Raw genomic sequence first — 23622 nt, 5'->3', positions numbered from 1 at the left:
AGCCTGCCTGGCAGGGTTGGTCCTACAAAGCCAAAGCCCCCTGATGGGAGAGCATAATATACAAGGAAATTCTCAAAGCTGCTAATGAGAACCTTTACGACCTTGTACCTAGCCGGTGGTGATTCCGGTGGGGTGCCCCCACCTAGGTAGTGGCAGTGCTGGCAACACTATCTGCAGTAGCCCATGGGGAGGGAGTCACACTCGGACATTCAGAGAGGGGGCATATTATTGTTGCCCTGGTGGCACAAAATAATCTAAGGTCTGACTGCACAGAGATGCTTGGGAAAATGGTCACAACGGGGGACCCTTGTGTGTGTGTTTCAGGGGAAGGGTGTGTATCTGATCTCAGTCACCTAGTACTTGACAGTGGTTAATCAGATCTCCCAATTTTTTCCAGTTTTTGCTCAATTTTGCATGCCTTCTCAAACATCTGCAACTGTATATGCATTCGTAAATCAAGTCCGTTTTTGAGTTGGGCTCTGGGATGGAACAACTGTTGAGCATCTGAGTTTATGGRTGTTTGTGGGGGAAAGGAGTTGAGTGTGTATGAGTGTTTGTGTGTGTGTATGTATCCCACAACTGTTGCAAGGGAGTAAAGATGTTAGGGACAATATAGGATGAATCTCAATAATTGTTTGCTAAAATAATAATTTCTTGCCAAAAATMTAATTTTTGTAATGGCAATCCTGGTTACAGGTAACAATCCTTAGCATGAACTGCCTACATTATTACGAAAATGATTTGTTCATTATGGAAATTAAGATAAGCAGGATTTTTAATATTAATATATTTTTTAATAGCTATATATAATGCAAATCGAAGTGAGGGCGATGGAAATGCTTTTGGCGGTTGATCTGCTTCTGTTCTGTGGGTGGCACTGTGTGGTCTTTTCGAAGGATGGGTCCCGGTCGCTCGGGGGCCCTGGGACCCGGGGGAACGGGGGTGGTCTGCTGGTCACTGGGATGACAACCCAACTTGGGATGGGGAGGGGTTTTATGTGGGGGGAATAGTGGGGAACAATTGGAGGTTTACTTCAGTAAGCAATGCAATTATTCATGCTATAGCTCATATGGCACTCCAATCACTATGCTACTTTTTTAATGGTGGAAAGGTTTTACAAACATATGTTATGAATAATACCGAATTAGATTTGAAAACTTGTAATCATCATTTTAGGTAAATGGTGAATATAAGTATAGAGCCAATTATAAGTTGTAATCGGCTTAACAGTATAAATAAAAAAGAGCTATTAGTATCTTTACCTGGCACAAAAGAGCTAAGGAATACTATCTTATTGTAATTAATATTCTTAGCTCAACACGTTTAGATAAAGTTGTGTTGGAAAAGGAACTGGGGGGGAAAAATGTTCTATTTCTCCCATGGGCAAAGAAATTCAAAGCAATCAATAAATCAAAATGTATTTTGATTGTGGGGCGTTGGCCAGCCTCTTCTGGCTGTGCCGGGTGGAGATTAAACGAACATGTCCAAGATAATAGATGGAGAGCAGAGTCAGAGAATTAATTATCACAGTGGGTTGTAGAGCGGTGCAACAGGTCAGCAACTCAGGAGAAATCAGTTGGACTTCTTCATAGCCGATTTTCATCAAGAGTATTCTACCGCGACATGGTGTCTCTAGAGATTGTTGAAAACAGCAGGGTTGTCGGACAAGGTACGCACGACGGTGAACAGGTCAGGGTTTCCATAGCCACAGGCAGAACATCTGAAAACGTTTGAGCAGCAGCACGACCAGGTGGTGCTAGGGACAGCAGAAGAGTAAGGGCTTACGCCGTCCGCCGAGAGAAAGAAGAGAGAGAGAAAGAGAGAGAGAAAGAGTGAGAGAAGGAATTAGTAGAAGAGCAGTACTTAAATTCACACAGGACACCGAATAAGACAGCGAGGAAATACTCCAGATATAGTAACCAGACTGACCCTAGCCCCAGCACACATTACACACTACTTGTCTGCATACAATATCAGGAGGCTGAGACAGGAGGGGTCGCCGGAGGCGATACGTCCTCCCGGACCAGACCAAACAGGCGTGGATATCACCCAAGACCTACTTTGCCAAAAGAGCACAGCCCCCACACCACTAGAAGAGGAATATCCTCAACCACCACACTTTACTATTCTGGCACAAGGCGAGTACCTAAGCCCACGAAGATCCCCCACGCGCACGGACCCAAGGTTGGGGAGGGGGGGGGGGGGGGCAACAGCTTAGTCATGGAATAGGAGCTGATTATGATATTAATTGATAACAGATAAGTTATAAATCCAAATGAATAAAATTGTCCTAAACAGATCCTCCAAGGTAGATGGATTGATTTAAATATGTACTTGGTACGCCATAACAGATATAGGCCCACTTCACTATATGGGTCCAAATAAGATTATCCTACGCTTCTTTTGAAATATATACTATAATTATATTACAACCCTATCAAGCATACAGAACTTATTAATTATTATGGTGGGAGATTATAATACGGTTTTAAAATACCTATGGACCGTAACTGGGAAATCACGGTACAAACTATCACTCATGCACTAAGATGACGTAGCAAGTCGGTATATGGTATGGTCTTGTAACGATGTAAGAATATGAGATTTCTTCTGTGTTATTTTTTGAGTATATATTTTGAATCTCACTTTCCATCTACGATCTAATATTATTAGATTTTACCCATATTCTTTCCTGCAACCAGCTTCACCCATAGTGTGGTACGAACATGTTATTTTATTACTATTATTAACTGGCAACGGCTCATCTCGACTAAGCCTCAGCCAGATAACTACTGCTAGCTCACTAGTTTGTCAATTAGTTAGCACCACTGCTTTTGCGGTCTTCACCTTTTACTCGAATCACAAGCCAGCTTTAGCTCGGCAGCATACCTGCCAGGTCTGTCACAGCGCGATATCACCCAGCAGCATATCGTACTGCTGCTTCTCGGCACATTGCCACAAAAGCTCTGGACCATTCACACTCGGATCATCGCAGATAGCTAGCTGCAACCAATGGGCCTATTGTTGGCTACACGCTCTGTTCGCCGAAGCAAGTTCACCATTTAGCACTAGAGCCTAGGCCTCGAGCTAGGCCCATCTCTCGGCATAGCCACAATAGTATACCAGAGCAACTCTTGGGTACAATACACTCTTCCTTGCACCAATTTGGCTGCGACCCTTTATTAGTGCGACACCCGACGCCGGCCGGATCCATACACGACTGGTGGCTACCGACGGTAAAATCGTATACGAAGTGCTTCAACAGGTGTTTTCCGTGTGCCGGATGATTCGCCGCGAATACCCATCTCGTTCTTTAACCCGGCCCGGCTAGCTCTTCTGAACACGCCATGTCTCCCGCTCGCCTAGCATAGAAGCAACTACCGAAGTCCCTGACTCACCTATTGATGCTCATTGGACCCTATGATCACTTGGCTACACAGCTGATGCCTGCTGGACTGGTCACTAACGCAGTACATATTTTGTTTATCTGTCGCCCAGCCTCAATCTCAGTCCTGTGTGTTACCGAACTGACCCTCTCTGCCATTCATCACCATTTACCCGTTGTTGTCTTAGCTCTCCCATCAACACTGTGATTGCTTTATGACTCTCTCTAATGTCAAATGACTTGTCTACTGCTGTTTCAGTTAGTTCTTATTGCTTTATTTCACTGTAGAGCCGCCAGTCCCGCTCAACAAGCCTTAGATAGCTCTTTTACCACCCCCACACATCGCAGACCTCACCTGGCTTAACTGGTGCTCCAGAATGCAACCTCTCTCATCATCACTCAATGCCTAGGTTTACGTCCACTGTACTCATATCCTACCATACCTTGTCAGTACATTATGCCCAGAATCTATCTACCACGCCCAGAAATCTGCTCCTTTTATTCTCCGTTCCCAACGCACCAGATGAATTGGTTGTTCTTTTCAAAGTGCTTTCCTCATCATCTTAAATAAGCATGCCCTATTCAAAAATGTAGAACTAGAAAAGATATAGCCTTTGGTTCACTCCAGACTTGACTGCCCTTGACCAGCACATAAAAATCCTTTGGCGTACTGCATTAGCATCGAATAGTCCCCGCGATATGCAGGAGGTCAGGAACCAATATACACAGTCAGTTAGGAAAGCAAAAGCTAGATTTTCAAACAGAAATGTGCATCCTCCGGAGCACTAATTACAAAAGTTTTGGGACACCGTAAAATTAATGGAGAATAAGAGCACCTCCTCCCAGCAACTTGCCCAAGCACCCATCCCCCCCCCCCCCCTGGACCCTTATTTCTAAAACTATCTGCCAAAATGTTGCAACCCCTATTACTTGCCTGTTCAACCTCTCTCCGCGCTGTCATCCCGCGACAATGTTGACCCAAACTGTTACAGACCTATATCCATCCTGCCCTGCCTTTCTAAAGTCTTCGACAAGCCAAGTTTAACAAACAGATCACCGAACATTTCGAATCCAACCATACCTTCTCCCACTATGCAATCTGGTTCCGAGCTGGTCATGGGCGCACCTCAGCCACGCTCAAGGTCCTAAACGATATCATAACCGCCATCAATAAAAGACAGTGCACCGTCCTCATCGACCTGCCAAGGCTTTCGACTCTGTCAATCACCGTTCTCATCGGCAGACTCAATAGCCTTGGTTTCTCAAATACTGCCTCGCCTGGTTCACCAACTACTTCTCAGATAGTGTTCAGGTGTCAAATGGAGGGCCTGTTGTCCGGACCTCTGGCAGTCTCTATGGGGGTGCCACAGGGTTCAATTATTGGGCCGACTCTTTTCTCTGTTTATATCAATGATGTCGCTATTGCTGCTGGTGATTCTCTGATCCACCTCCACGCAGACGACACCATTCTGTATACACTGGCCCTTCTTTGGACACTGTGTTAACAAACCTCCAAACGAGTTCAATGCCATACAACACTCCTTCCGTGGCCTCCAACTGCTCTAAATGCAAGTAAAACTAAATGGATGCTCTTCAACCGATTGCTGCCGCACCTGCCCGCCCGCCTGACTAGCATCAATACTCTGGACGGTTCTGACTTAGAATATGGGACAACTACAAATACCTAGGTATCTGGTTAACTGTAAACCTCCTTCCAGACTCACACTATGCATCTCCAACCAAACTGAAATCTATAATCGGCTTCCTATTTCGCAACAAAGCATCCTTCACTCATGCTGCCAAACATACCCTCGTAAAACGACTATTCTAACGATCCTTGACTTCGGCGATGCCATTTACAAAATAGCCTCCAACACTCTACTCAGCAAATTGGATGTAGTCTATCACAGTGCCATCTGTTTGTCACCATAGCGCCATATACTACCCACCACTGCGATCTGTATCTCCTCGTTGGCTGGCCCTTGCTACATATTCACCACCAAAACCACTGGGTCCAGGTCACCTATAAGTCTTTGCTAGGTAAGCCCCGCCTTATCTCAGCTCACTGAGATAAAACCCACCCGTAGCACGCCCTACAGAGCATATTCACTGGTCCCCCAAACAACACCTCCTTTGGCCGCCTTTCCTTCCAGTTCTCTGCTGCCAATGACTGGAACAAATTGCAAAAATCACTGAAGCTGGAGACTTATATCTCCCTTACTAACATAAGCATCAGCTGTCAGAGCAGCTTACCGATCACTGCACTGTTACACAGCCCATCTGTAATAGCCCACCAACTACCTCACCCCATATTGTTATTATTGTTTTGCTCTTTTGCACCACAGTATCTCTACTTGCACATCATTATCTGCACATCTATCACTCCAGTGTTAATCCTCAATTGTAATTATTCGCCGCTATGGCCTATTTATTGCCTTACCTCCCTGATTTTACTACATCTGCACACATTGTACATTTGAGTTTGAGTTTGAGTTTATTTTATTTTTACAGGGACATGCACATTAAAGATACACTTGTTGTAAATCCAGCCACAGTGTCCGATTCAAAAAGGCTTTACGAAGAAAGCAAACCACACGATTATGTTAGGTGAGTGCCTATTCACAGAATAACACAGCCATTTTTCCAGCCAAAGAGAGGATTCACAAAAGCAGAAATATAGATAAAATGAATCACTAACCTTGATGATCTTCATCAGATGACACTCATAGGACTTCGTGTTACAACAATACATGTATGTTTGTTCGGTAAAGTTCATATTTATATCCAGAAATCTGAGTTTACATTGGCGCCTTACGTTCAGAAGTTCCAAAACATCCTTTGATTTTGCAGAGAGCCACATCAATTTACAGGAATACTCATAATTAACATTGCTAAAAGATACAACTGTTATGCATGGAATTTTAGATGCACTTCTCCTTAATAACCGCTGTGTCAGATAAAAAAGCTTTACGAAAAAACAAACCATGCAATAATCTGAGTCGGCGCTCAGAGCCCAATCAAGACACAAATATATCCGCCAAATTATGCAGTCAACAAAAGTCAGAAGTAACATTATAAACATTCACTTACCTTTGATGATCTTCATCAGAATGCACTCCCAGGAATCCCAGTTCCACAATAAATGTTTGTTTTGTTCGATAATGTCCATCATTAATGTCCAAATTCCTCCTTGTTGTTCTAACGTTCAGTACACTTTCCAAACTCACGACGCGTGGGCAGGTCAAGAAAGTACGGACGAAAAGTTAAAAAAGTATATTACAGTCCGTAAAAACATGACAAACGAAGTATTGAATCAATCTTTAGGATGTTTTTAACATAATTCTTCAATAATGTTCCAACCGGAGTATTCCATGTCTTCAGAAGTGCGATGGAACAGAGCTCGCTCTCACGTGAACGCGCATGGTCAGGGCATGTTCAGGTCATGATAGACCTGACTCATTCCTCTCTCCTTCAGCCCCACTTCACAGTAGAAGCATCAGACAAGGGTCTAACGACTGTTGACATCTATTGGAAGCCTAGGAAGTGCAACATTACCAAAATCCCATGTATCTTCAATAGGAGCTGAGTTGAAAATCGACCAACTCAGTTTCCCACTTCCTGGTTGGATTTTTTCTCAGGTTTTTGCCTGCCATATGAGTTCTGTTATACTCACAGACATCATTCAAACAGTTTTAGAAACTTCAGAGGATTTTCTATCCAAATCTACAATAATATGCATATTCTAGCTTTTATGGCTTTGTAACAGGCCGTTTACTCTGGGCATGCTTTTCATCCGGACGTGAAAATACTGCCCCTACCCTAAAGAAGTTAATCAACGTTTCAGTAAAAGTGCCGGTTTTAGCCAGCCGGTAATTTCAACCGCAGTCCCTGGGCAGGTTATTAAAATCAATTACAATATAAACAATCATTGAACAGTGAGCACACGCAGAGCAACATAGGACAAGCAAGACATAGCACACAGACAAGCAACATAGGACAAGCAAGACGTAGCATACAGAAGAGCAACATAGAACAAAAATCAGCAAGACAAAATTCATAAAAGCAACAAAGTGTTTCCACACCTCACAAGCTACAGACAACAGACAACATGGAATGCGGCAATACACAGCTTGGGATTATGATCACAAATCTGATTGACCTTTAGCCATGTCTTCATGCATTTTGTGAAAGTGTGATATGTGGTTCAGTTATGTGTGTCTGATGGCAATGTATTCCAGACATGGGAAGCTCTCACAGAGAAAGCGGATTTACTAAAGGTGCTTTTCCTTAAGGGAACTATACAGTCACCTCATGGCAGACCTTGTGGATCTGCTGCCATATTGTTTGGGTTTTTCTGTTTAACAAAAATACTGAGTGGAGGGGGAGCCAGGCCATTTAGGATCTTGAATACAAGACATGCGTCGGTGTATTGCACAAGATTTTCCCAACTTAGGAGCTCATGCTTTCGGAGATGTAACAGTGATGATGGCTATTGGGTTTCCAATCAAGCACTTTGAGAGCCTGTTTGTAGACAGACTGAATAGGTTTTAATGTTGTACAGCAGCTTGGGCCCAACTAGTCAAGCAGTATGTTAAGTGGGGAGTATCATAGATTTGAAGTACAGTTTTGCTACCTCTGTAGTCAAACAATTTCGTATAAATCGGAAATTAGCTAGGTTGAATTTGGTTATCTGAATTACCTTTTTCACATGCTTTTTAAAAGAGATGATGCCAAGTACTTAAAATCAGATACCAACTGGAGCTTCTCCCCTTACACATAGACATCTGCTCAGTAGCATTGTTGCCCTCTTGTGAAGAACATGCAAACAGTTTTTTTCACATTGAGATGCAAACACGCAGTCACTGAGCCACTTTGTAACCTGGACCATTACAGTAGTGAGTTCTTGTGCAGCTTGTTGTTTGCTCTTTGCATGCACATATATCACTGTATCATCTGCATACATTTGAARTTCACACCCAGTACAGACAGAAGGCAGATCATAAATGTACAYGCTGAACAGGAGGGSCCCCAGTATTGACCCTTGGGGCACGCCCACATCATAGCTAAGAGTGGGCGACAGCTCATTGCTCACTCTGACACACTGAGTTCTGCCTTCAAGGTATGATTTCATCCATCACAAGGCATCGGGGGGAAAGTTGAATTTGGACAATTTTGAAATGAGAATCTCATGGTTAACAGTATCAAAAGCCAAAAGTACATAGATTTTTCTATTGTAGTATTGACTGTACGTTTCTATATACCATGTGTAACTCTGTGTTGTTGTTTTTGTCGCACTGCTTTGCTCTATCTTGGCCTGGTCGTAGTTGTAAATGAGAACTTGTTCTCAACTGGCCTACCTGGTTAAATAAAGGTGCAATAAATATTTAATAAATAAATAAGGAAATCATGAATGTCACGGATATGTTGGAACTAGTGGATATATGGAGGCTTAAATATCCTGACCTAGTTAGATATACATGGTGGAGGCTCAATCAAGCTAGTCGTCTTGATTACTTTGTTATGTCATTCTCTCTGGCACCAAAAGTTTAAAAAGTGTGGATAGGGGACAGAATGCGGTCAGACCATCACATAATTGGCATATATAATACCGTTATAGAATTTCCAAGTGGGCGAGGATATTGGACATTTACTCAAAGCCTATTGGATGATAACTTGTTTTTAAAATCTCTCAAATTCTGATGTGTTTCAACATGGCCGTCAGAAAGTACAATGATGGTTGAATTTTTACTTGAAATTAACTCTTCGATAGAAGGACCTTACAGAGACTTTTTTTTCTGAAATGATGTGAGACACTTATTTAACACAGATGGAGTCCATTCAAAATATTGTGTGACATTTTGAGGCAATGTTTGCATATGAACTAATTCAGCGTAGGAAGACTTGGCTGTTATTACTTCAGGAATGCTTCAACGTGACGGTGTATGAGTTGACATATTGTCATCATTACTGATATACCCTGAGTGTACAAAACATCAGGAACACATGCTCTTTCCGTTACATAGACTGACCAGGTGAAAGCTATTTTCCCTTATTTATGTTACTTAAATCCACTTCCATCGATGTAGATGAAGGGGAGGAGACAGGTTAAAAAGGATTTTTAAGCCTTGAGACATGGATTGTTTTGTAAAACTTTACTTGACACCTAGTGTCTTAACACTATGACACGGTCATAACCATGTCATAATATGTCATAACAGCTGCGATAACTTGTCATAACCTGTCATAATATGGTCATAACACTGTCATGACACATATATTTTGACCTCTTGTGAAATTTATATTGCTTTATTTTATGGCTGGTTATGACACCTACACAAGAGTGTTGAAACCCACACAACCTACCACACAAGGCAAAACATTCCATTACACCATAGCCTACTTGTCAACAGTATGTTTATGTTATATAAAATTTTCTGAAATTGATGTCAGACATGCACCTACTGTACCAAATGCTCTGTTGCTGATGACCGGGATGTGTGCAGGAGCAGATTTCAGGAGCAGGACAAGACACCCTCTTTTTGACTGATGACTGACATAAGGGCATGTTCGTCATAAGCCTATCTGGCTTATAAGATTATGATGGTCATAATGCTTCTTGACAGTGTCATAAAGTGTATTTTCTTAGTCCAAGTAAAGTGACACAGGATGGTCATAATGCTTCATCATAGTCACAAAACGTTATTTCCTACAAGTTATTTAAAATACAAAGAAAACAAAACATGACTGTAAAGCATTAATTACAACAACAACAAAGGATTTACGAAACAAAACAAACTCTTATGTAGGTGTCATAACCAGCGATGAAATATTGCAATATATGTCACAACAGGTGTAAATATATGGGTCATGACAGTGTTATTACCAATTATGACAGTTTATGACAAGTTATGTCAGCTGTTATGTCAGCTGTTATGACATATGACATGGTTATGATGCTGGGTGTCACAAAGATGCTAGTTCCTTTGAACAGGGTATAATAGTAGGTGCCAGGGGCACTGGTTCGTGTCAAGAACTGCAACGCTGCTGGGTTTTTCATGCTCAACAGTTTCCCGTGTGTATCAAGAATGGGCCACCACCCAAAGGACATCCAGCTTACATGACACAACTGTGTGAAGCATTGGAGTCAACATGGGCCAGCGCCCCTGTGGAACGCTTTCGACACCTTGTACAGTCTATGCCCTGACAAATTGAGGCTGTTCTGAAGGCAAAGGGGGGTGCAACTCCATATTACAAAGGTGTTCCTAATGTTTTGTACACTCAGTATATTTAGCTCAGTGTGCTTTAGTTCAGTTAGTGTTCCAGGTCAGTTGCCGTGTATAAATATATCCATACTTGAGTACTACATACATAAACTGCATACTATTTTRGGCGTTGATCTAGTAGAATTCACTCCTCTTTTCCGACTCACATGTTTGACAACAGCTGATAATCAGATAAATTGACGCACTATACCAAAATGAATGAATAACGGGAGTCAATGCAATAGCGCATTAGATGATGCATGCGGAGTAGGCCTACTATTTTCCAAATTTCACAAACTATAAAACTATTTACTATTTACTATTTACTATTTGCATTGTGTGCCCCCCCACCCCTCTTTTACGCTGCTGCTTCTCTCTGTTTATCTTATATGTATCGTCACTTTAACTATACATTCATGTACATACTACCTCAATTGGCCCGACCAACCTTGCTCCCGCACATTGGCTAACCGGGCTATCTGCATTGTGTCCCACCCACCACCCGCCATCCCCTCTTTTTACGCTACTGCTACTCTCTGTTCATCATATATGCACAGTCACTTTAACCATACCCACATGTACATACTACCTCAATAAGCCTGACTAACCGGTGTCTGTATATAGCCTTGCTGCTCTTATTTTCAAATGTATTTTTACTGTTGTTTAATTTCTTTACTTACCTACACACACATAAAAAAATTGCGCACCATTTGGTTAGTAAGTAAGCATTTCACTGCAAGGTCTTCTACACCTGTTGTATTCGGTGCACGTGACATATGAACTTTGATTTGATTTGATTTAGTACGCTAGTATTCGGACATGGCCAGTTTGGCCACTGTCTCTTTCCACTCAGCACATGTCTCTTCCCACTTAGGAGCTTCCGAGTGGCGCAGCGGTCTAAGGCACTGCATCTCAGTGCTAGAAGTGTCACTACAGACCTTGGTTTGATTCCAGGCTGTATCACAACTGACTGTGATTGGGACTCCCATAGGGCGGTGCACAATTGGCCCAGTGTCATCTGGGTTAGATTTTGTCCGGGGTAGGCTGTCATTGTAAATAAGAATTTCTTCTAAACAGACTTGCCTAGTTAACAAAGGTTAAATAAAAYAATAAACCTGCAGTCATACTCAACAAGTGAAGTCACTGTGAAAGCTGAGGTATGTTTTTGTATGGCTCTATATCACTGTGTGAAACCCCAGACACTGTTGGGGAAGTGTTCACTCKGACAGTAGTGATCATCTGTAARAACGTTATGAGATGTTWTCATCTTCTCCAGAGGAAATACTTTCAGGCTATATCATTTTAGAGATCTCTATGGACACCTTGGTAGATTGGTAAATGGCAGAGTCACTGAAGTGAGAGAATTGTTCACATACCACCAAGATRATTTGGCAATAATAACGTGCGATTGAAAATACATGCTAGATGATCACATCAATAGTTGGTTGTGARGCTCATGTAGGGATTTGYGTTGAGGGGCTGATGCTGATTTAACATCACTTTTCTTTTTACTTCAGTAGATCTTACTCTACATATGGACTGGTAATGTCTTCCAAAACATCTAATAACTTTTATATACACTTTCAGTTCATGACCAATATAACAAGTTACAGCCATGATGATGATGATGACGAAGATGATGATGAAGACGATGATGACGACATTGGAGAACGTGTGATTTGTATGATGCTTTCTAACCATTTTCAAAGTTGACCTCCTCTACTGATCAGTGTTCCATGTCACTGTCTTCCCCTCAGCACGTGGAATAAGTCCCTGTTGTAGCAGTAGAGTCACTGTGCAGTCTGACTGAGGGAGGTTTTTGTATGGCTCTGTATCACTGTGTGAACACCCAGGCACRTAAGTAGTGTGCACTCTMACAGTAGRAATCTCCTGCATCTTCAGCCTGGACTCCACTGATGGTCAGAYTGAAGTCACTCCCAGATCCACTGCCACTGAATCTAGATGGAATCCCAGACTGACGTTGGTTGGAAGTGTGCATCAGGAGTTGAGGAGCTCCTCCAGGTTTCTGTTACCAGTGCAAATAGTGTCCATTGCCCTCACTGTATACAGCACTGCTGGTCTTACAGCTGAGACTGACTGAGTAACCCTCTGAAACAGTTTTCACTGCAGGAGTCTGAGTCACAGTGACCTGGCCTCTGGCCTCTGAAACAGAGATTAAATGTATCATTAGCATTAAATTGTTAATTAATTTGTCAATTTAGCATATTCACTAAAACTGTAATGAGGTTATATATTTATTGCTATTATCCAGGTCATTTTCTGTCAAATATATTACCTTGGAGTAAGATGGCAAATATCCAGATGACAATGGTGATACAAGTCATGGTTGTTGTGGGTTCTGTTGTCATGAAGGCCAGCTCTCAGTCATGAAGTGTTAAACTCACAGGGATATAAACACTCCCAGAGCACTGAAGCATGTGTCCTCACTATGCAAACAGCCTGTATTGGTCCCCCAGGGAAACTGTAGTTGAAGAGATCTGTGTGATCAGCAGCAATTATATGAGGTTGAGGTTAATCATGGTCATGGTCTTCATTGGTTAACAAGCCTCAGCTGGGCTCAATGAAATGCTGGGAAMGTGCTGAAGGGTTGGCAGGAGAGACATTTTAACTTGGCAGAACCACAAGACATTTTAGGGAGTTATAATCATGTTTATCTCAGTAAATATGGTTGAATCTTAGCTTGAAATTCACTAACTGACTGACATACCTTACAGAGGCTGGGTTAATTATTCTGAAATGATGTGAGACATTACTATTGCATGTAGATGGAGTCTCATTCAACTTATTGTGTGACATGTTGCGAAAAGGTTTGTTGGCCATAGCTGCAAGGATGTAATATTTATGTAGTCTGGACCTATGAGGGTTATCAGTTAAGGAATGCTTTAGCATGAGGGTGGAGGAGTTGACATATTGTCAGAGTCACTGTTATATTTAGCTCAGTGTATTTTAGTTCAGTCAGTGTTCCATGTCACTGTCTCTTCCCCCTCAGCACCTGCAGTAGGTCCCAGCTGTAGCAGTACAGTCACTGTGCAGTCTGACTGAGGGAGGTTTTTGTACGGACTCTGTATAACTGACGGAAGAGTTGAACACATATGTTACTATTGGGGATGTGTAAACTGTTACAGTAGTAATCTCCTGCATCTTCAGCCTGGACTCCACTGATGGTCAGAATGAAGTCACTCCCAGATCACTGCCACTGAAATCTAGATGGAGTCCCCAGACTGTAGGGTGCTTGTATAGTAAATGAGGAGTTTAGGAGCTCCTCCAGGTTTCTGTTGGTACCAGTACATATGGTTATTGTTATACACATTACTGCTGGTTTTACAGTTCAGAGAGACTGTCTGTCCTGGGAGAACAGCTTCACTGCAGGAGTCTGAGTCACAGTGTACTGTCCTCTGGATTCTGAAAATATAATAAAAACACAATTCATTATTAAATGCATTATAAATAGTTCTGAATATACATATTAAAGCCAGATGATGATTCTTTCATGTAGCTTGAATGATATTTTCTATAATATGAAGAACCAAAAAATTGTAACCTTGAATCCAGAAAGCAAGTGTCCAGATGAAGATGGTGATAAAAGTCATGGTTGTTGTGGGTTCAGTTGTCATGAAGGACAGCTCTCAGTCATGAAGTGTTTAACTCACAGGGATATACAGTGGGGAGAACAAGTATTTGATATTACTGCCGATTTTGCAGGTTTTACTACTTACAAAGCATGAGAGGTCTGTAATTTTTATCATAGGTACACTTCAACTGTGAGAGACGGAATCTAAAACAAAAATCCAGAAAATCACATTGTATGATTTTTAAGTGAATTAATTTGCATTTATTGCATGACATAAGTATTTGATACATCAGAAAAGCAGAACTTCATATTTGGTACAGAAACCTTGGTTTGCAATTACAGAGATCATACGTTTCCTGTAGTTCTTGACCAGGTTTGCACACACTGCAGCAGGGTTTTTTGGCCCACTCCTCCATACAGACCTTCTCCAGATCCTTTAGGTTCGGGTGCTGCGTCGGGGGCAATATGGACTTTCAGCTCCCTCCAAAGATTTTTCTATTGGTGTCAGGTCTGGAGACTAGCTAGGCCACTCCAGGGCCTTGAGATGCTTCTTACGGAGCCACTCCTTAGTTGCCCTGGCTGTATGTTTCGGGGTCGTTGTCATGCTGGAAGACCCAGTCACGACCCATCTTCCAATCCTCTTACTGAGGAAGGAGGTTGTTGGCCAAGATCTCGCGATACATGCCCCATCCATCCTCCCCTCAATACGTGCAGTCGTCCTGTCCCCTTTGCAGAAAAGCATCCCCAGAGAATGATGTGTTCTACCTCCATGCTTCACGGTTGGGATGGTGTTCTTGGGTTGTACTCATCCTTCTTCTTCCTCCAAACAGGGCGAGTGGAGTTTTAGACCAAAAAGCTCTATTTTTGTCTCATCAGACCACATGATCTTCTTCCCATTCCTCCTCTGGATCATCCAGATGGTCATTGGCAACTTTCAGACGGGCCTGGACATGCGCTGGCTTGAGCAGGGGGACCTTGCATGCGCTGCAGGATTTTAATCCATGACGGCGTAGTGTGTTACTAATGGTTTTCTTTGAGACTGTGGTCCCAGCTCTCTTCAGGTCATTGACCAGGTCCTGCCGTGTAGTTCTGGGCTGATCCCTCACCTTCCTCATGATCATTGATGCCCCACGAGGTGAGATCTTGCATGGAGCCCCAGACCGAGGGTGATTGACTGTCATCTTCAACTTCTTCCCATTTTCTAATAATTGCGCCAACAGTTGTTGCCTTCTCACCAAGCTGCTTGCCTATTGTCCTGTAGCCCATCCCAGCCTTGTGCAGGTCTACAATTTTACCCCTGATGTTCCTTACACAGCTCTCTGGTCTTGGCCATTGTGGAGAGGTTGGAGTCTGTTTGATTGAGTGTGTGGACAGGTGTCTTTTATACAGGTAACGAGTTCAAACAGGTGCAGTTAATACAGGTAATGAGTGGAGAACAGAGGGCTTCTTAAAGAAAAACTAACAGGTCTGTGAGAGCCGGAATTCTTACTGGTTGGTAGGTGATCAAATACTTATGTCATGCAATAAAATGCAAATTAATTACTTAAAAATCATATAATGTGATTTTCTGGATTTTTTGTTTTAGATTCCGTCTCTCACAGTTGAAGTGTACCTATGATAAAAATTACAGACGCTCTACATGCTTTGTAAGTAGGAAAACCTGCAAAATCAGCAATGTATCAAATACTTGTTCTCCCCACTGTAAATACTCCCAGAGCACTGAAGCATGTGCTGTCTATGCAAAGTGTCCTCTATGCAAAAGATCAGCTTGACTGTGGGATCTGTGAAGAGAGACAGCAGCAGATTCATTTGAGTAATTTAGCAGATGCTCTTCTCCAGAACAATTTACAGTAGTGAGTGCATACATTTTCATACTGGTCCCCCAATGGAATCAAACCAACAACCCTTGAGTTGCAAACGCCATGCTCTACCAACTGAGCCACACGGGACCAGTTAACTTCTTTCTACATAGACAATCTGGACCGAGGTGCTCATTTAGGGTTCAGGTGATGTTTAGACTTGAGGGTCTTTTTTACCTCTGGTTTATGGATTTTATTACTAATTTATAACATCAATAAATATGGTTGAAATCTTTGCATTAAATGCACTATTCAGCAGAGGGGACATGACTGGGGTATTTATTCTGAATCAATGTGAGACATTATTATTACACACATAATTATGCAGTCCATTCAATGTATTGCACATATTGCATATAATTAAATGTTTGCATTGGATTTTTCAAAGCAGATGTGGAATAATCAATTATGAATGGGTGAACGTTGTAGGAACTAGAGGGAAAATGTTAGAGGTGGTTAAGACTTTCTATAGATTATATAATTCCTAGACATTTAATAAAAATGTATGTTCGTGCCACTGATGGGTTACCACTTCAGGAATGCTTTGGTGACAGTATATGGTTACCATCTTCCAGTATCTTGAGGACAGTATATGGGTTACCACTTCAGGAATGCTTTGGTGACAGTATATGAGTTACCACTTCAGGAATGCTTTGGTGACAGTATATGGGTTACCACTTCAGGAATGCTTTGGTGACAGTATATGGGTTACCACTTCAGGAATGCTTTGGTGACAGTATATGGGTTAACACTTCAGGAATGCTTTGGTGACAGTATATGAGTTGACAGATTAAGTTTCACTGATATATTTAGCTCAGTGTATTTTAGTTCAGTCAGTGTTCCAGTTCACTGTCTCTTCCTCAGCACCCGCTGTCATACCCAACTAGTGCAGTTACTGTGAAATCTGAAGGAGGTTTCTATACGTCTCTATAGCACTGTGTGAACACATGTTCATTATTGTGAAGGTGTAAACTCTGACAGTAGTAATCTCCTGCATCTTCAGTCTAGACTCCACTGATGGTCAGAGTGAAGTCACTCCCAGATCCACTGCCACTGAATCTAGAAGGAGTCCCAGAGTTAGGGGTACTAATGAAATATGTAAGGAGTTTAGGAGTTTCTCCATTTCTGTTGATATCAGGCCAACCTTTGTCTATGTCCATAAATGTTTACAGCACTGCTGGTCTTACAGCTGAGACTGACTGAGTGACCCACTGAAACAGTTTTCACTGCAGGAGACTGAGTCACAGTGATCTGTCCTCTGGACTCTGAAACAGAGATGTATAGTAATTAGCATTAAATTGTTAATTAACTTGTCCAGTACTGTATAAAATAATAACTTTATATTGTCAAGGTAATTTTCTGTAAACGATACAACATTGAAAGCAGAGCGAAAGTGTCCAGATGAAGATGGTGATGAAAGTCATGGTTGTTGTGGGTTCTGTTGTCATGAAGGACAGCTCTCAGTCATGAAGTGTTCATCTCACAGGGATATAAACACTCCCAGACCACTGAAGCATGTGCTGCCAATACAAAGTGTCCTCTCTATGCAGCCACACTTTCATGATCCCAGAGAGACACTGGCTGCATCTACACAGGCAGGCCAATTCTGATCTTTTTCCCACTCATTTATCTTTTGACCAATCACATCAGATCTTTTGACAACAGAGCTGATTGATTGGTCAGAAGACCAACTCGTGAAAAAAAGATCTGAATTGGGCTGCGCAGACCAGTTGGCTGGAGTGTTTACGGACATATTCAATCTCTCCCTATCCCAGTCTGCTGTCCCCACTTGCTTCAAGATGGCCACCATTGTTCTTGCACCCAAGAAAGCAAAGGTAACTGAACTAAATGACTATCGCCCCGTAGCACTCACTTCTGTCATCATGATGTGCTTTGAGAGGCTAGTTAATGATCATATCACCTCCACCTTACCTGACACCCTAGACCCACTTCAATTTGCATACCTCCCCAATAGATCCACAGACATTGCAATCACCATCGCACTGCACACTTCCCTATCCCATCTGGACAAGAGGAATACCTATGTAAGAATGCTGATAATTGACTATTGTTCAGCCGTCAACACCATAGTACCCTCCAAGCTCATCATTAAGCTTGGGGCCCTGGGTCTGAACCCCGACCTTGACACTGAATAGTAAATCTTAATTTTGAATCGGTTTACTGCCCCTAAGTCTTTGTGGACTWAGGGGCAGTTTCCTGGACACATTCATCCTAGTCCTGGACTAAAAGCAAGCTCATTGGATAATCTTCATTGAATGTTCTTTTTAGTCTCGTACTAGTCTTCATCTGTGTCCCACACAAACACAAAACGGAACCCAACACCCACAACACAGCAGCGACAACCACACACACACACACACAACACAGGCTCGCAGCACACTACACACAGCGGCAGCGACCAGCGCAGCATTACATGACACTAAAAATAAACTTATAAAATATAAACAATTCAATCCTGAAAGGCATTAATTATATGCTTCAAAAAAAAATAATTGAGCACACACGAATAGCCCAAATTGCTCAGATAAAAAGAGATTTTGTTTAACAAAGTTAATTAACAAATTGTTTCTCAAAAAAGCGTACGGGTCAAATGATGACACCCTGTTGCGAGTCCTTTCAATCACACCTATGACGGATAAAAGGCCTTGAGGCGCACTTTTCTAAAGTGTTTATGGAGTTGGAAGAAAACATTGTAGGGTTCTTTTCTGGCATTATGCATTCTCAATTTTCCAACGCCAAACCCAACAACCGGAACCACAAATGGTGTGACATGGCCAAAAAGATCTCATTATTCAGGTGCGGAAAGCTGTATTCTAACCACTCGAGCTCTCTTGTCCTACGACGAGTTCACGAGAGTTAGAAGCTAGCATTTAACAGGTATGAAGGAGGGGGGCATGGATATATCATCTAGAGGGACACACAAGAAAACCAACAGACCTAGCTTGTATAAACTGAATGGCATTTGTGGTATGAAGTACTGCTAAGTGGAGGGGAAAAAGGAATAGAAGAGATCATTCAGGACGCTCTCATGTTTTTTATTTCTCTCACTCTCACTGCTCCTCTTCTCTCTCGGTCACTTTCTGGGTTCTGTTTTGTAAAGGAGCGCGAACGGATGCATGTCCCTTGTGATTTATTCATACCCTGCCTCTCAACTAATAAAATGAAACTGTGCCTTTCAGGATAGTATAATTACATGTTTGCAGAAATATATTCCAAAAAATATTTATCTTGCCTGACAGTCCCCACGTTTGCCCCTTATGAAAAACAATACATATTGACTGGTTCAGCGGAATCCTCTGTGGCGTCCTGCAAAGCCCTCTTACCTCGAAAGGGGCTGTTCCAGGAATAATGGGAGGTCCGCTGTCGGTTTGAGTTCTTTCATGCATAACACAGGAGACAGTGTGTGTGGCCGTGTAAGTGGGGGGTAGTATGGTTTGGCGTGCGTGTGTGTATTTGTCCAGGAGTGTGTGTACGTGAGCCCTAGAACTGAATGTTACTGGCCACTGTCTGATCTATATGAAAAGGGTATTTTGAGTTTCGGGGCCGGTTACGAAAAGGGATTTGGCCATAAGTGTTGGAAAGCATTGACAATCAACCTCTCATGAATTAGGGTGGATTGTAGCAACCGTCCCACACACCACTGGGACAGTTGACATGCATGAGAGAGTGTGGAAGAATTTCAAAACTTCCCTTTACGATGCGGCATAATGGATCTGATTTATTTTCAGGAAGAGGTGTCAAACTGTCAGCTCATCCCTTTCTTTTCTGGTGCCCCTGCGCGTCCTGCCCAGCCCTACGGCGGGGACGGCGCGGATGGCAGTGGACTATTTGAGCTTAGTGGAGAGAGACGTTGAGATCACCAGAGTTAACGATCACTGCCAGGGGCCGAATGCCAGCTCTAGCTGTAACAAGCGTCGTATCCCTGTATCAGTCACACCTTATCACAGTCACAGGGCGGATGGGAGACTCTTTTCGGGGGAGTAATTTGAGTCGTGTGTGTGTGTGTGTGTGTGGCTGTGTGTGGTAGATGTGTGTTGTGGATGTGTGTGTGTGTTTGTGTGTGCGTCGTATGTGTGTGTGTATGATGTGTTGTGGTGTTGGTTATGTTGTGTGTGGTGTGTGGAGAGAGAGATGAGAGAGAGTGGGTGTGGAGCAATTTGGTGTGTTGTGAAAGTTGCGATGAATGGTTTGTAGCATGTGCCATGAGTGTCTTCGCACGTGCTTGGATGGTGATGGAAGCAAAAGTATCGAGTATAAAAAAAAAAGTAAAAGGACAAACATTTCAAATGAGGAAAGTGAGAGCAATAAAACCTGGAATAAAAACAGGTGTAATGATATGAACTGTTATCAGATGCACACAGTTTGAAATGCTTACCTACAGGCTCTATACCAATAGTGCATAAAATGTTAGGTGAACAATAGTGTAAAGAATTAAAGACAACAGTAAAAGACAGGCCTTATATACAGTAGCGAGGCTATAAAAGTACGAGGCTACATACAGACATATTACTCCGGTTAGTAGGCTTGATTGAGGTTAGTATTACATGTAGATTGGTTAATAGTGACCTATGCATAATATGAATGAACAGAGAATTAGGCAGTAGTGTAAAGAAGATTTAAGCGGTGCTGGTGGGCATGGCGGACACAATGCAGATAGCCGGTTAGCATGTGCGGGAGCACTGTTTGTCGGCCCCAATTGAGGAAGTATTACATGAATGTATAGTTAAAGTGACTATGCATATAATACTCAGACTCTTATATCGCAATATGAGATAGCAACAAAAGAGAGTAGCAGCAGCGTAAAAAGAGGTGTTGGGGGACACAATGCAATATTCCGGTAGCATTTGATTACCTTGTTCAGGGAGTCTTATGCTTGGGGGTAAAAACTGTTGAGAAGCCTTTTTGTCCCAAGCCTGGCAACTCCGGACCCGCTTGCCATGTGGTAGTAGAAGATAACAAGTTTTAGTGACTGGTGGTGGCTGGGTCTTCGAACATTTTTAGGCTTCCTTGGACATCGCCTGGTGTAGGAGGTCCTGGAATGGCCAGGCAGCTTAGCCCCCAGTGAATGTACTGGGCCATACGACACTCTCTGTAGTGCTGCGGTCAGAGGGCTGAAGCATTGGCTGTACCAGCAGTGAATGCAACCAGTCAGCGATGCTCTCGATGTTGCAGCTGTAGACTTGTTGAAGGATCTCAAGACCCCATGCCAATCTTTTTATTTCCTGAGGGGGAGGCTTGTCGTGCCTTTGTTCTTGATGTGGACACCACGGAACTGGAAGCTCTCAACCTGCTCCACTACAAGCCCCGTCGATGAGAATGGGGCGTGCCTCGGTCCTCCTTATATGGTGTCCACAACATCCCTTAGTCTGGTTACGTTGAGGGTTAGGTTGTTATTCTGGGCACCACCGGCAGGTCTCTGACCTCCTTCCCCTAATAGGCTGTCTCGTCCGTTGTCGGTGATCAGGCCTAGGACTTGTTGTGTTCATCTCAAACTTAATGATGGGTGTTGGGGTTGTGCATAGATCTTGGCTTGCCGGCGGCTCTGGGGGAATGTATGGACGGAAATTGAGTCTGCCCTTTTTTTTGTCTTGCGTGAATTAAACAAAATAGACAACCTAAACCCTCAACTAACAAGACTAAGGAGATGATTGTGGACTACAGTATAAGGAGGACCGAGCACGCCCCATTCTCATCGACGGGCTGTAGTGGAGCAGGTTGAGAGCTTCCAGTTCGTGGTGTCCACTCAAGAACAAAGGGCAGACAAAGCTATTCCCCCTCAGGAAATAAAAAGATTTGGCATGGTCTTGAGATCCTAACAGGTTCTACAGCTGCACATCGGAGAGCATCCTGACTGGTTGCATCACTGCCTGGTACAGCAATTGCTCAGCCTCTGACCGCAAAGGCACTACAGAGGTAGTGCGTATGCCCAGTAACTCACTGGGGCTAAGCTCTGCCTGCCATCCAGGACCTCTACAACCAGGCGATGTAGAGGAAGGCCGCTAAAAATGTTCGAAGACCCCAGCCACCCAGTCATAACTGTTATCTCTACTACCACATGGCAAGCGTCGGAGGTGCCAAGGCTTGGACAAAAAGGCTTCTCAACAGTTTTTACCCCCAAGCCTAAGACTCCTGAACAGGTAATCAAATGGTACCGCGAATATTTGCATGTGTCCCCCAACCCTCTTTTTACGCTGCTGCTACTCTCTGTTTATGATATATGCATAGTCACTTTAACTATACATTCATGTACATACTTCCTCAATTGGGCCGAACCAACAGTGCTCCGCACATTGGCTAACGGGCTATCCTGCATTGTGTGCCCGCCACCCACCACCCGCTATCTCTCTTTTACACTACTGCTAATCTCTGTTCATCATATATGCATAGTCACTTTACCATATCTACATGTACATACTACCTCATCAGCCCTTACTAACCGGTGTCTGTATGTAGCCTCGCTACTTTTATAGCCTCGCTACTGTATATGCTCTGTCTTTTACTGTTGTTTTATCTTTATTACCTGATTGTTCACCTAACATCTTTTATGCTCTATTGGTTAGAGCCTGTAGGTAAGCATTTCACTGTAAGGTCTACTACACGTTGTATTCAGGTTTTAGCTTTTTTTTACTTTTTTTTACTTTTTTTAAAGTGAAGACATCAAAACTTTGAAAATAACACATTTGGAATCTATGTAGTACCAAATATGTTTTGTCCAACAAGCCTTCGCTTTGGCTCCCCTCCTGTCCTGCTCAGGCGATCGGCGTCGCCGGCCTTTTAGCTGCTGACAAACTGCAGCTGCACACCGTCACTCATCACCCGAATTGTCTCGTTCATTACACACACCTTGGTTCCAATCCTCACTCTATAACTGTTTATTACTCCTCTGTCATTTGTCTTTGTCGTCAGTGTAAATGTTGCTTGTTTTCCTGAGAGGATCTCTCTACTATTTCCTGAGTATTCCTTTATTATTTTGCACTTTTTGGTTTAGTCCAGTTTTTATATATGGTGCTTTAATAATTCAGTAGTTCTAACCTGCAACTGCCTCCTGCCTACTCCTACTACACTTGTGCAGGTCTCCGTATATGTTTGTATCAAACTTCTTAGATTAAAAAATTTATAATATGAGTATTCTGATCAGTACGTTTCAAAAAGATATATGTATGCAAAGTATGCTAAATTTAAAATGTCATACCTGTATGTTTTCTGGCTTGTATACTTATTCTTGTACTGTTTTATATAAGTTAGTGTTCTTCACTTTTAGCAATAAAACTTTTATATTCATATTCAGTTTCGAAGTCATTTCAAAGTGCTTTATTTGATGTATTGATGTGTTTGTTTCTCCTTGGTACAGTTCCCCCACCCTGACTGTCCTGCCCCCTCTAGTGAGGGCTGTCCAGTAAGACAACGACCACTGATAATGCTGGCCAACAAGGGCTTCCCCTCAGACTGGATCATGAGTTGGAAAGTGGGACTGAACACCAAGAGCAGGAAGCCAATCCTGGA

General features: G+C 42.7%; 1 gene segment (V, D, J or C); it reads right to left on the bottom strand.

Annotated features, from left to right (window-relative positions):
• Positions 1 to 11250: 11250 nt before the first annotated feature.
• Positions 11251 to 14282, bottom strand: LOC139024571 (Ig kappa chain V region K29-213-like). The segment is given in 4 exon segments: positions 11251 to 12622; position 13730; positions 13891 to 14070; positions 14210 to 14282. Coding segments are annotated over 4 exon segments (395 nt in total).
• Between the last annotated feature and the right edge of the window lie 9340 nt (positions 14283 to 23622).

The sequence above is a fragment of the Salvelinus sp. IW2-2015 genome, unplaced genomic scaffold (genome assembly GCF_002910315.2).
Source record: "Salvelinus sp. IW2-2015 unplaced genomic scaffold, ASM291031v2 Un_scaffold1667, whole genome shotgun sequence".
NCBI lineage: Eukaryota > Metazoa > Chordata > Actinopteri > Salmoniformes > Salmonidae > Salvelinus > Salvelinus sp. IW2-2015.
This window is presented reverse-complemented; position numbering and strand designations above follow the sequence as displayed.